The 13142-nt window shown below is 38.7% G+C and overlaps 1 protein-coding gene across 1 annotated transcript; it reads left to right on the plus strand.

Annotated features, from left to right (window-relative positions):
• Positions 1-4889: 4889 nt before the first annotated feature.
• Positions 4890-7335, plus strand: LOC143363191 (uncharacterized). Its single transcript, XM_076803788.1, has 4 exons — positions 4890-4893; positions 5734-6378; positions 6819-6942; positions 7128-7335. Exons 1-4 carry the CDS (start codon positions 4890-4892, stop codon positions 7333-7335), a joined length of 981 nt encoding a protein of 326 aa, XP_076659903.1.
• Positions 7336-13142: the final 5807 nt, after the last annotated feature.

A 13142-nucleotide genomic window follows, 5' to 3' on the forward strand; every position in this document is an offset into this window, starting at 1 on the left:
CGAAGACGAAAGACCCCCAGGCCCGGCGCCTCCGCGCGTTTTATTTGTTTTTCCGCGTTCTCGAATCTTCGATGATCACAACGGTCGCCACGCTTCTCGAAGCTTCCGAATTGTCGATACTCGCAACGGTCGCCACGCTTCTCGAAGCTTCCTGAATCGTCGATGCGTCTCCATGGCGGGAACGATCGCAACGTTCCGAAACGTCGCATCGAGACGCCTTCGCAGAGGGAACGCTCGCGCTCCCACATATATATATATGAGCTGTTTATTTTGAAAGTGGCCCAAGTCCATTTATACTTAAATTGAGATATTTAAGGGTTTGTGTTTCAATGCAATTAAAAATCTACGTACAGAATACTAATGAGTCATACCGCTTAAGTGTATATAAAGGAGTTAAATTTATAGTTCCTATTAAAATAATGGCAATTATTAAGTGAATAATATGCGTTTTCTTATCAAGAATGGAGTTAGGCCAATTTCAAAATTAACAACCAGATTCGTTATAAAATTTGAAGGAGCCCAAGTCCATTCAACATAATTTAAGATGCTTCAAATCGAAAAAAACAATACTCAATTTATTTTATATATCTTTACAACACTTCAAAAACATAATTTATGCGATTCAAAACATTTTTTAACTACATAAATTACAAAACAATTTACTGCTCATCTACATTTTGTGTGTGTGAAAGGGATTCGAAGAAATTATGATATTCCGGTGGTATATATCGTAGTAGGTCCATTATATCCTTGTATTTTGCTGTTGTAATGTGTCTGATATTTTTATACAGTTGTGTCAATACAATATATTCGAACTTTCTTGGTCTACCCCGATGTGGTAATAATTCCAGGACTTCAAAATGTTCATTCTCATTCACTAATGTCTTATAGAAAATTTTACACGGTTCATTTCTGACAAAACGCATCCAACATATTTTTAACCAGTTTATCGATTCTCCGTTAGAATTTTTTACCCTTTTAAAAATTGCGTCTTCTAATAATTTTGTTGATACAAAATCTTCTTGTTTCATTTAATTTACAATAAAGTTATTACCTTTTCGGCACTTTTTGATAATATTATAATAATGTTGGGGGACAAACAGTAAATTATTTTTTTTTAATGACATTTCTACCACGCCAAAATCTCTATCATTTGGTAAAAACGAATATCCTGATATTAAGAATTTGTGATCTATGATTTCCACATTATTTTCAACAGTTTGTACAATTTTTAGCCACATTAAAGCTACTTTAATGTTTCTATTTTGTCCTGCACACATGTCACTGTAAGCTATAATGTGTCTTTCACTTCTTAAATTTTTAACATGTTTTAGGATGCATGAAGCTATTTCTTGAGCACCGTTTTTTGTAAAACTGAGGTTAAATTGTTAAATACTAATTAATTAAAATTACCTTCATTACTGCCTTCGGACATTATCAATAATAAATATCTCAATTTAAGTATAAATGGACTTAGGCCACTTTCAAAATAAACGGCTCATATATTGTTTGAACTACCAGAAAGAAAGAAAGAAAACTACCAGAAAGAAAGGAGGTGTTAGCTGCGTTTCTTGATGTTCATGAAGCTTTTGATAATGTTTGTGTTGATATTCTTCTTTCCAAACTTGCGAATATTGGCTGCTCACTTAATATCCTAAAATTCATCAAGTTCTTAACTCATGAAAGATTTGCGTTCTCTACTCTTTCTGAAGATACGAACAGAGTTGTCTGTAGGGGCGCCCCTCAGGGCGGCGTTCTTAGCCCTTTGCTATATATCATTTATGTTGCCAATATCTCCGATAATGTAATGAGCTCTGTCACTGTCTCTCAATTTGTAGATGATAGTGCTGTTTTCCATGAATTCGAATCTACTAGCAGTGGCAGAAATATTATTAAAGTTCCGTTTCACAACTATTTTTGTTTTGGGATTGTAACGAAAATTTAAGAAATGTAATTTGTAGAATCATGTCGGTTTCGGTATTGTAACGATTTCGGTATTCATCCAAAGGCTACGCCGAGTTTACACACGGCCGCGCGTCTCGGCCCCCTACTACATATTATTTAAAAATGCTTTCGAGTTAGGTATGTATATAAAAACTTGTATGTTACTAATTGTGCTAATTGTTTAATTATTTTTCATCAATAATCATTACGTATATCGGTATATCAACTATGATTATTGTTTTCAGGTAGATGCAGCGACAGGACTGTTGACGTCAAACAAAATAAGACAGATGAGGTATCGATGAATTCTATAAGTATTGGTAAGTTAATAGAACTATGTAAACGAATTTAAATATGGAAGTACCTATTTGTAAACAAAAATCTAAATTTTCAGGAAACCAGCAAACCCAAAACATGGTAATATTATTGTAAAGAAAGTAATCTCTGTGCGCATGCATGGAGAGGGATGCCGAAGCAACCCGAGAGTTACCGAACCAAGCCGACGTGGTTCGTACCTGCGTCGTAATAAAAACTCTGTCGTGGTCGTGCGTAGTATCCACACGTTTTAAAAGAATAGAACCGTTCCACCTTATATATATATGGGAATAAGAACGGCGATACAATGTAGGGACCGATGAGCGCAGCGCAGAGCGAGCGTACCTGTGTGCGTGTGTGCGTATGTGTGTATGCGTGCGTGCGTGTGCACGATGGAAAAACTGACAATCGCCGAAGGTTCGAAACAGAAAGACACGCGACTGAGCGGGCAGTATTCATTGAGAAGTCGAGTGGATCAGTACACAACCTTATACATATTGTTATATTCCTGTATCTCGTTAAATATACTTAATTTGTTTGATTAAATACGTCGCGTCTATCTGTTCGGTTTGATTCTGATAACCCATCCTACATATATATATATATATATACATATATATATACATATATATATATATACATATATATACATATATATACATATACATACATACACATACATACACATACATATACATATATATATACATATACATATATATACATATATATACATATATATACATATATATATATATATATATATATATATATATATATATATATATATACATCAAAAGTATCATTGTTAAACCAAGTTAATAACTACTTATAAAATATACATTGTTAACACAGATCAGTGATAAGCACCGTGCATTTTCCTCTCCACTTCCGCGCGGTACATTCTTTCCCTCGCAACAATTATGGAACAGCATTTGAAAACGATCATCGACTTACAGCGTCTACTACGATTTACGTCACTTTTAACCGCTTGTAGCTCGTGTCTATATCGATTTCGATGAAATTTTTAGGGTGTGCATAAAAAACATACATATATTGTGACGTCGCAGAATTGCCTACGTCCTTCCGAACCGATAACGAGAGGTCCGCCCACGCCTAGATGGAGGGGTTGCTGAAGGAGCAGCTCGTTGTCCGGGACATCTGGAGCCCCAATTTCATTGCTAATGTACTATTTAATAATAATAATATTTAATAAACCATGGTGGCATTAATCGGCATAACATGCATTACTGGAGTGTAGAAAATCCCCACTGGTTACGACAAGTTGAACATCAACGTCTTTGGTCGGTTAACGTTTGGTGTGGAATCATGGGGAAAAAACTCATTGGTCCTTATTTTATTGAAGGTAATTTGAATGGAATCAAATATCGAAATGTCCTGGAACAGGAACCACCATCACTACTTGAACATGTTATCTTGGACGTTCGACAAAGTATGTGGTTTCAGCATGACGGTAGCCCAGCGCATTACTCAATAGCAGTACGGGAAGTATTAGACCGTGAATACAATGGTCGGCGGATTGGCAGAGGTGGGCCGATTAATTGGCCTGCTAGGTCGCCTGATTTGACATCGCCGGATTTCTTTCTGTGGGGCTACCTAAAAGATAAGGTTTATCAACAAGTGTCAACAATTCGTGAAAACATGGTAGAACGCATAAGAAACGCTTGCGCTGAAATTCCCGCAGATATGCTTCTGTCCTGTGTACAGTCATTTGAAGAAAGGATTAATAAGTGTATTGAAGTTGAAGGTCAAAATGTCGAACACTTACTCTAATTAATTGAACAGTAAGAGGCAAGGAGAGATCCGTTATAACGAGACACGATCAAGTGCACGCGTACCCGGCGAAAATTCAAAGTCGATTTTCTCGAAAACAAAGCCTCACATGAAAAAATTTTGTTCCATATTTTCGACTTATTTTTTCATGTAGAATCATCCCCTTTTCGCTTGTACCATCAGTTACCGAACACCCTGTATAACCCAGTATATACAGAATATTTCACCTAACTTGACCACCTTAAATATATCGCTTATTTTGCATGATAGAAAAAATGTCAGGGGTAGAAAATATTCTGTTTGAAGGCGCCAATGCGGTGATGGGCCGAATTTTTTTCTCATGGTCATTTTTTTCGAGATTTCAAGGTCATCGTATGTTTTCTTAAATGGGAACGCATATTTCCACTACAACAGTCTTATACTTAGCTTATGAAAAAACAAATCCAACGAGGTGTAATGTGTTGACATTCACGTGACCCTTAGCGAGGAAATTATGAAATGTTTGTCAGTAACTTCAGGGGCGTCGTTTATGCGTTCGGGGACGGTAAATGAAGGAATTTAAATTTCATTGAAACGGTGTACCGTGTAATTGTTCCTGGTGCTTGTAAACAGACATTCGTATTCTCCTTTCATCGATTTGATATGTTTACAAGCATTATTATCAAAGCGATAATCTGACCACCCCATGGGACGACTGCACCATCCTCGCCGGGACCCCCTTGTCTGATGTCCGACATAGTCCTTCGTCCCGCGTCGTCGCCTCCGGGTTGTCTGGCCCGTGTGCAACGTTTCCATTTTCAAAAGATCTGTGCAGATGATTTTTCCTTGTAACAGCCATGGGTTTGTCGATAGAAGATCGTTGCAAAATTTGCAACGTCACATATATATATATATACAAGGTGGCCCACATAACTCTGAACAGCTCAATATCTCGAAAACTATGCCATCGATTTTAAAGTTCTTAGTCTTAAATTGCATGGAACTGAAGGGCCTTCCTGACTACATAAACGTGAAGTGGCCTCCCTTCCCTTTTAACGGGGGAGGGGAGGTACCTTTATAATTTTAAATGGAACCCCCTATAAAATGTTACATATTTAGATTCTACAGGAAAAAACAAGTCAATTTTGTCGGAAACATTTTTTTGTCAGATACTTCCATGATGAGATATAACAGTTTGAAGTTTCGAGTTGTAGGTACTTGAAGCGCTCGGAAATAGCGTTATGGAATAATACGCGCTTGAGTTCTTTTCTTATTCATGAAGAAACACAAACAATAATATTTACAATTCTTGAGTTTGACTCACTTATCTATGAAAACGTTTTCAGTTTAGAGCTGTTATTCAAGCAGTAACATTGTGATTATGGCTACTTTTGACACAGAAGTGAATATGTTATTAACGTTAGGTGTTTTTTGAACGTTATGGGATCAAAAAATGGCATGCAACATTTCATAATTTAGAAAAGCGGCTTCGCGAGCACGGTGAATTGTGTAAAAAAACTCGCAATAAACTTAAAGCTGTCACTAATGAAAATAATAGTGCCAGTATTCTTGTTGCAATTACATTAAATCCTCATATTAGTCAACGTACACTTGCACAAACATCACATATTAGTCGTTCATCAATTCAACGAATTTTAAAACGGCAAAAGTATCATCCATATCACATGGTTTTATCACAAGAGCTTTCGATAGCAGATTACGATCACCGCGTAAGATTTTGTGAGTGGCTGCAGGGTGTTGTGAAAAATGACTTTTTGTGCAAAATACTTTTTTCCGATGAGGCCACTTTTATGAATTCAGGGCATGTAAATAGACATAATCTGCATTATTGGGCCGTGGAAAACCCAAATTGGATGCGATGTGTTCCCTTTCAACATCGATGGTCTTTAAATGTTTGGTGTGGCCTAATAGGAGACTTTGTGATTGGACCTTATTTTTTTCAAGAAACTGTAACATCTGCAAGTTATTGTGATTTCTTAAAAAATCATTTGCCTGCGCTTTTGGAAGATGTGCCACTGCACGTTAGAAGAGAAATGTGGTTCCAACAAGACGGCGCTCCTCCACATTTTGCAATCATCACCAGGCAATTTTTGAACGAAAAATTTGGGAACAAATGGATAGGTCGTGGGGGACCTCGTCAATGGACTCCTCGATCCCCCGATCTAACACCATTAGATTTTTTCTTATGGGGATATGTAAAGGACAAAGTTATGTTTGAACCACCGACGACAAAAGAGGATATGAAACAAAGAATACGTGACGCTTGCGCTTCAGTGACTCCCGAAATGTTAAAAAATGTTAGAACAACTTTGATGTTTCGAGTAAGTAAATGTTTACAAGCCCGTGGTGGACATTTTGAACATTTAATTTAAAGTACATTTTATTTCTTCACGAATAAGCAAAGGACTCAAGCGCGTATTATTCCATAACGCTATTTCCGAGCGCTTCAAGTACCTACAACTCGAAACTTCAAACTGTTATATCTCATCATGGAAGTATCTGACAAAAAAATGTTTCCGACAAAATTGACTTGTTTTTTCCTGTAGAATCTAAATATGTAACATTTTATAGGGGGTTCCATTTAAAATTATAAAGGTACCTCCCCTCCCCCGTTAAAAGGGAAGGGAGGCCACTTCACGTTTATGTAGTCAGGAAGGCCCTTCAGTTCCATGCAATTTAAGACTAAGAACTTTAAAATCGATGGCATAGTTTTCGAGATATTGAGCTGTTCAGAGTTATGTGGGCCACCCTGTATATATTATAAGGTGACAAAACTGCCTCGGTTCCTCTGAAGCTAGAGAGGAATCTCCAGCAGTCAAGTACGAAGGACCGGACCGCCCTGTGGCAGGACTTTTCCGAAAAGATAGTTGCGAACGCTCTCACAGGGACGTCCGAGAAATTAAGAGACAAATAATAGCGCATTTCGTGCGTCGTGTCTAATCGCGCGATGAAAAGTTTCAGAACCGTAACCCGGGCCCAAGGGGCCTGGATGCATTTTCTTCAATCAATATCCTCTGCTGTCGTGACTTGGGGACACTCACTTCGCCTGAACTATTGGAAATCTCCCCGGGGAGGAACGAAAAGGATCCCGAGCCCGGGCCAAGCAAGCCGGAGGCGCCGACGAGGGACCAAGGGGACCCAGAAGACAACCGATTCGAAGTCCCGCCGACGCCTCGCCCCGCAACTCCGATGGACCCCTGCGGAAGCGGCTCGAGGAGACCTGGAATGTCATTGGACATTCCCGGTCGCAGAAACGCGATCGTTAGGGAAATCGGGAGATGAGTAGGTCAGGGGCCCTCCCGTCGGGTTGCGTTTCTGCGTAGCGATCATAGGGCACGCGACAGCGATTGGCGGAAGAAAAGATTAGGAAAGTGGGGGACGCCTCGCATCCGCGTTCTCGAGCCCACCGAAACTTCGCGTCACTGTTGCATTGGCCGTAGAGCAAACAAGTCGTTATCCGAAACTTTGTAACCACGATCCAATTATGAAAATACGTTATATTGTTGAACAATTAAGAACATCCTTGTTACTGCGTAACAACAGCGAACCGTTAAATTGTCAAACGAAGAAAAAATAAAATATCGTATAGCCTGCCTTGCCGTGCAGCATACCGGTCAGGGATGCCTTTGGGTAGCGTGGCACAAACTCCGTATTTAAAATTAATCAGGGGTGCAATAGAATTACCAGTAAAACGCCGTAAAAACCGTAATTTGTACAACCTTCTAATCTGCGTCTGCCGACAAAACGGTTGGGCATTTATGAACACGCGATAAACTTCGGAACGTCTAAATTGTTTTATTGCCGTAATCGTCAACTACCTGCGCTGACGAACCGGGAAATTCCCAGCGTTAGTCCACCCCCACAAGAAGCGTCTTCTGACAAAAATATTCCGCCAATTAAATTTCGAGAAATCAATCCCCCGCCAACGCTCGGTTCGCATGCAGACCAGGAAAGATGAGACTCTCGAAAACCCGGCAAAGCAACAACATCTAACATCTAACTCGCCGTCCGATACATTGTAACTTAGTTCTCACTCGCCGTAGTCACCGTACAAGTTTTGGTTAGTAGTCCAATCCCATGTTTCGCGACGCGAATTAAATTCTCATTTTGAGTCTCTTTGAAGTCGTTCCAAAACGACAAGCCGTTTAATTAATAACGATCTAACGAACAAGATGGCGGCGGAAAGCGAATAAAAGACTGCTCTCGCATGTGTGAGTCACGAGATTCTTATAATGAGATAGTTGGCTAGAAGAGAAGAGAACAAAAAGAAGCAACCGGTAAATGCGAAATTCGGAATGTGTCACCTGTGACCCAGAATTCATAATCAAGACAGGTCAACGTCTTGACTTCGTTTCAAGTAAATAGTGGAAACAATTCATTCTACACGAAAATTGTCGAGAAAAACATTTTTTAATGGTCAATTCAACCTCTTAAAAATTCCCACATATCGATTTGTTTAAAAAGTACGTATAGTAACACTAAAACTAGAGGCCGCGTCAAAATAACGGATTCAGTATTATTTAATCTACGAGTGGCGAGATAGTGTGCAAACGCATTCACGGAAGATCATTCAAGAAATATATTTCAATACATTTCTGGTACGTTCACCGAAACAAAATACTTGAAGGTATACTAGCTACTCATCCCACGCCTGGTATTGAATAATGATACAAAACAAAACAATTGAGCTGCACAAGACCCTGCTGTTAAAACACGGAATTTATTTATCCTACTCAGCACCTACATGGTGTAGACGGAAATAAAACGATTTTCTCTCTGTAGACATTTTCCAGCAAGAAATCAAAATTTCATTGCATTCTCTTGAAAGCCTCTCGAAAGCCATGCCCGTCCAGTCTCGTTTTCTCCGTCAAAATAAAATGCAATAATATCGACAATAAAAGCTAACGTTTCAGGCGATGCACTTTAAAATTTCGCAGGTGATGACCGAAGCCGCCCCGATCAATCGTCTTATATAAAAAAATATTATGTCACTAGCATGTGACCGATGTGTTACTCAAAGTGTTAACGAGAAATAAAATCATAATATATTAGCAAATTCGAAAAAGGGAAAAGGGAAGAGGAACAGAGATAAAATGGTGTTCGAACACGTGTTAATAGAACAGTCGAAAGTTTCATTAGCCAACAAAATGAAATACGTCACAGCGCAGTGCGTGCATCCAAGTGGAAAATTATATTAACGGAAAATTAGTGTAAAATGATCCGAATTGTATCGCGTTTTGTATCATTTTAGTAAACAAAATTTAGCAAATATATTAGTGAAAGTCTCGTAAATAAATAATTAATAATAAAAAGTTTAAATTTTGATTTAAAGGCCTGAGCTCACGTCAGTCTTTCATTTTTCCCGAACGCTTCGACTCTCCGCGTCTCTCTTTCTTTCCCATACGTTGCCCTTGTTTTCTACGCGAAACTTTAATCGTTCATTACACACGTAAACATCATCGGAAATATATCATATTTGGTTTCATTTTAATCAGAAAAATGTGACGAATATGTTGATAAAAGTTTCGTAAAAAATAATGAAAAATAAAGAAGTTTTGTTATTGGATTAGTAGTGGTATCCTGGTTTTACACCGATATACGACGGCGGCGGCGGCGACGGCGGTGGCTCTCCAGCTTCGGCCCCTCACGGGATATACCTCGGGGTAGTGGGGATAATGCGATGTCGGCTAAATAAAATGCTCGACGATGTGTGAATGTATGTACACCCCCGATTCACTGTACTGATGAACGGATTATCATAAGCTCACCGATGCAGGGCAGACAACGTGCACCCTCGAACGAAATGAAGTTTATTTTTCCATTCTATTACGTTTTTTACATTTTCATTACAGTGTGAAATGCATTCTATATTAAAGAACAAACGATAAAAAAAGTTTGTGTGCCTTTGAAAGGCAAAGTTTCTGTTGCAACCATGCTGTACTTTATCGAAAATGCTCATCGAGTTAGGGATTGATAGAATAGTCTGCAAACAACGCACCAACCGGGAAAGCAGAAAAGCAATAAGCATATAATCGGTTGTACGTGACTAATGAGAAATTTCATTACCCGAGTAACCGTGCAACAGTACTTTGATGATCAGGGAAATCATGGTAATATCAGCTGGTATGGTATTTACGCATGGTATGGTACGCAGGTATTTACAATCGGATATTTACCGTTGAATAACATTTCCTGGGAAAACAGATGTGTGTGAAACGGCCGACGCAGAGATTATTACATGAAACTGCAGCGTTGTCGAATGCAATGTATCCAGTTTAATCATTCCTTTTCGCTTAATTGTCGTTCATTGCTTAACAGGAATTGAACCGTAAAATATACAGGGTAAATCGCGAATCGTGATCAGTAGAGATTATTCTGTTATTAGCAGTACGATCGAAAATATTTTTATCAGCTTTTGCATGGTTTCAAGAGAGTTTTAACGTGATTATAAAAAATGATTTGTCAACTCTCTTTCTTAATGTTTTTTTCAAGGTCACCTTGAATTTACTGTAAATAAACATATAATTTCTTTACGCCTATCTGTTAGAGGATTTCAAGACGAATTCGGTAAATATCGGCACATATCTTTTTTTCGTCTGGGTCGAGAAAAAATTAAAAAACTTTGTATTACAAGGAGTATCATATGCTACGCCGTTGTACGCGTTCGAATGTTTTTTGACAAATCAAAATTTACCATCCTTAATTATAGCGATGTTCAAAATGGTGTCCACGAGCTGCAATGCACTCGCGTACACGGTGAATAAAAGATTATTTAGCATTTTTTATGGCCTCTGCACTGATAGCTGATTGTGAGTATAAATCCACAATCCTTCGTCTCATATCTTCCGGTATTGTTGGAGCATCTGCATAAACTTCTTCTTTTAATGTACCCCATAAAAAGTAATCTTATGGGATAAGATCGGGCGAACGAGCTGGCCAATTAATCATACAGTAATCTTTACTGATCACGATTCGTGATTCACCCTGTATAATTTTCCCACCTTTAAATTCCCAGAGTGGCTCACAGAAATTTTCGAGTATTTTTAAAAAGATGATGGCGAGATCTGAATTAGGCATCGCTCCGAGTTAGTCAACGCGCAATCGATTTCCTTAAAATCAGTCGATTTTTACAGAAAAAGTAAGTGGATACTCGATCGATCGATGTCAATTATTAACTATTTGCTATTCCTTGTATGGAACGCTTAATACTGTGATATACTGTTTAGATTTTCACACCATGCCAAGAAATTTTAATTCGCTGTATCTCATTCTTCACAGCATTGTTAGAACATTTCCTACCGAAGAAGAATTCGAAGTTTCTGCTTACTTAATGGTCTAACGTGAACTCTACTAAATTTGCTGAACCCAGAGCCTCCAAAAGACTGCTATTATTAACAAATTGTGTCTCCCTTTACCTACAGAAATTTTTAATAATGAACATAGGAACAACAAGACTGGAGTATTTGATTTGTAGTTTAAAGTCCCATAAAAAAATAATGAAAAATAAAGAAGTTTTGTTATTGGATTAGTAGTGGTTTCCTTGTCTCCCACCGATATACCCGATCCGGGTCATGTTCACACTTCTCGGAGGCAGCGGCTCTCGAACTTCATGACCCCTGACGAAGTATACCCCGTGGTAGTAGGGATATTTCGACGTCGGTTAACTTAGAAGTCTAGGCGTCCCGATTTCGCTGTATCTTTCGAAATTGACTTCTCGAAAATAAACCGCGTACACTCTATCTTGGATTGCTACGCGAAATTGCCTGCGTGCAGAACGACGCATCGTCGCCATTATTTCGTTAAATTCTGCGTTGGCTCCAGAATACAAAACGTTCTCCTCGTGCGAAGAAGTAATGTCGCAGAAGAAGACGTCGTAGAGGGTGAGGGAGAGAGAGAGAGACTCCCTCTCCGCGAGAAGGCAAGTCGCTGGGGGACGTCACTTCTGTGCTCGTCGGCCCCCACTGCGGGGCGGACGCAGAAATCGTGGCGGTGGGCGCAGCTAACCCCCACCGCCGACATTAGGTGTGGGTGCGCAATGTACTGCCGCATCTCAGGGGTGGTTATCACCACATTTAAAAAAAAAGAAAGGAATACGATACGTTCTGCTACCGTAGGCACAGAAACGGAAGCGTTTAGTTCAAGTTGTCCAACGCATAAATAAATTCAATCTTGTAATTTTTACAAGGCAACATACATCAGTCACTTTTTGTTCTTAATCCTACAATTATTGAAATTATAATCTTATTTCCAATTTCACCTATTGATGTTTATTATAAATTTATAAAGTCCACCGTCTACTAATTCTTTATCTTGAATCTAGAACGTTTCTCTTGTTAATTACTTCACATAAAGTACTGTTGCTCCATGGAACATATTGCCATAGATTGACCTAATAAGAACCTGATCTAACAGAATCGATACCTTCCTTTTCTAAATGGACATGGCCGATATCGTTCGCGAGCAATCTGAAAGGCAGCCAAACGTGTTTCCTAGCACGATCTTGCACAAATATAGAGTAATACAGTGATACGGGTGGATTAATATCAATCAAACTGGATCTCGAGGCCATTCGGATCATGCTCAAAGCGAGATCCCGTGGGCCAACAGATTCTTCAAAGCGGCTTCCGGTTTGAGCATGAAACAAGAAGAAAGACGAATGGTTGGCTGAAATCGAATGAATGTCCTCTACTTTGTCAGTAGAAGGGGGAAACGTTGAACGAGATATCGGAGACGACACCGGAGCTTGTTAGAATACGTGAAATCTCAGTCGCGTGTCATGTATCGTTAAGTACTTGTGCCGAACAGTTACAAAACTTCTTTATTTTTCGTTATTTTTTTTATGAAACTTTTACCAACATATTCGTGGCATTTTTAAAATGGAACCAAATATGATATAATTCCGATGATATTTACGCGTGTAATGAACGATGGAAGTCTTACCATTACAATTACATTAACGGCAAATTAGTGTAAATGTGATCTGAATTATATCGCGTTTAGTATCATTTTAATCAGAATAATGCCACAAATATATTGGTGAAAGTCTCATAAAAAAATAATTAATAATAAAGAAGTTTTCATTTAAAGGC

The sequence above is a fragment of the Halictus rubicundus genome, unplaced genomic scaffold (assembly GCF_050948215.1).
Source record: "Halictus rubicundus isolate RS-2024b unplaced genomic scaffold, iyHalRubi1_principal scaffold0027, whole genome shotgun sequence".
NCBI classification, from domain to species: domain Eukaryota; kingdom Metazoa; phylum Arthropoda; class Insecta; order Hymenoptera; family Halictidae; genus Halictus; species Halictus rubicundus.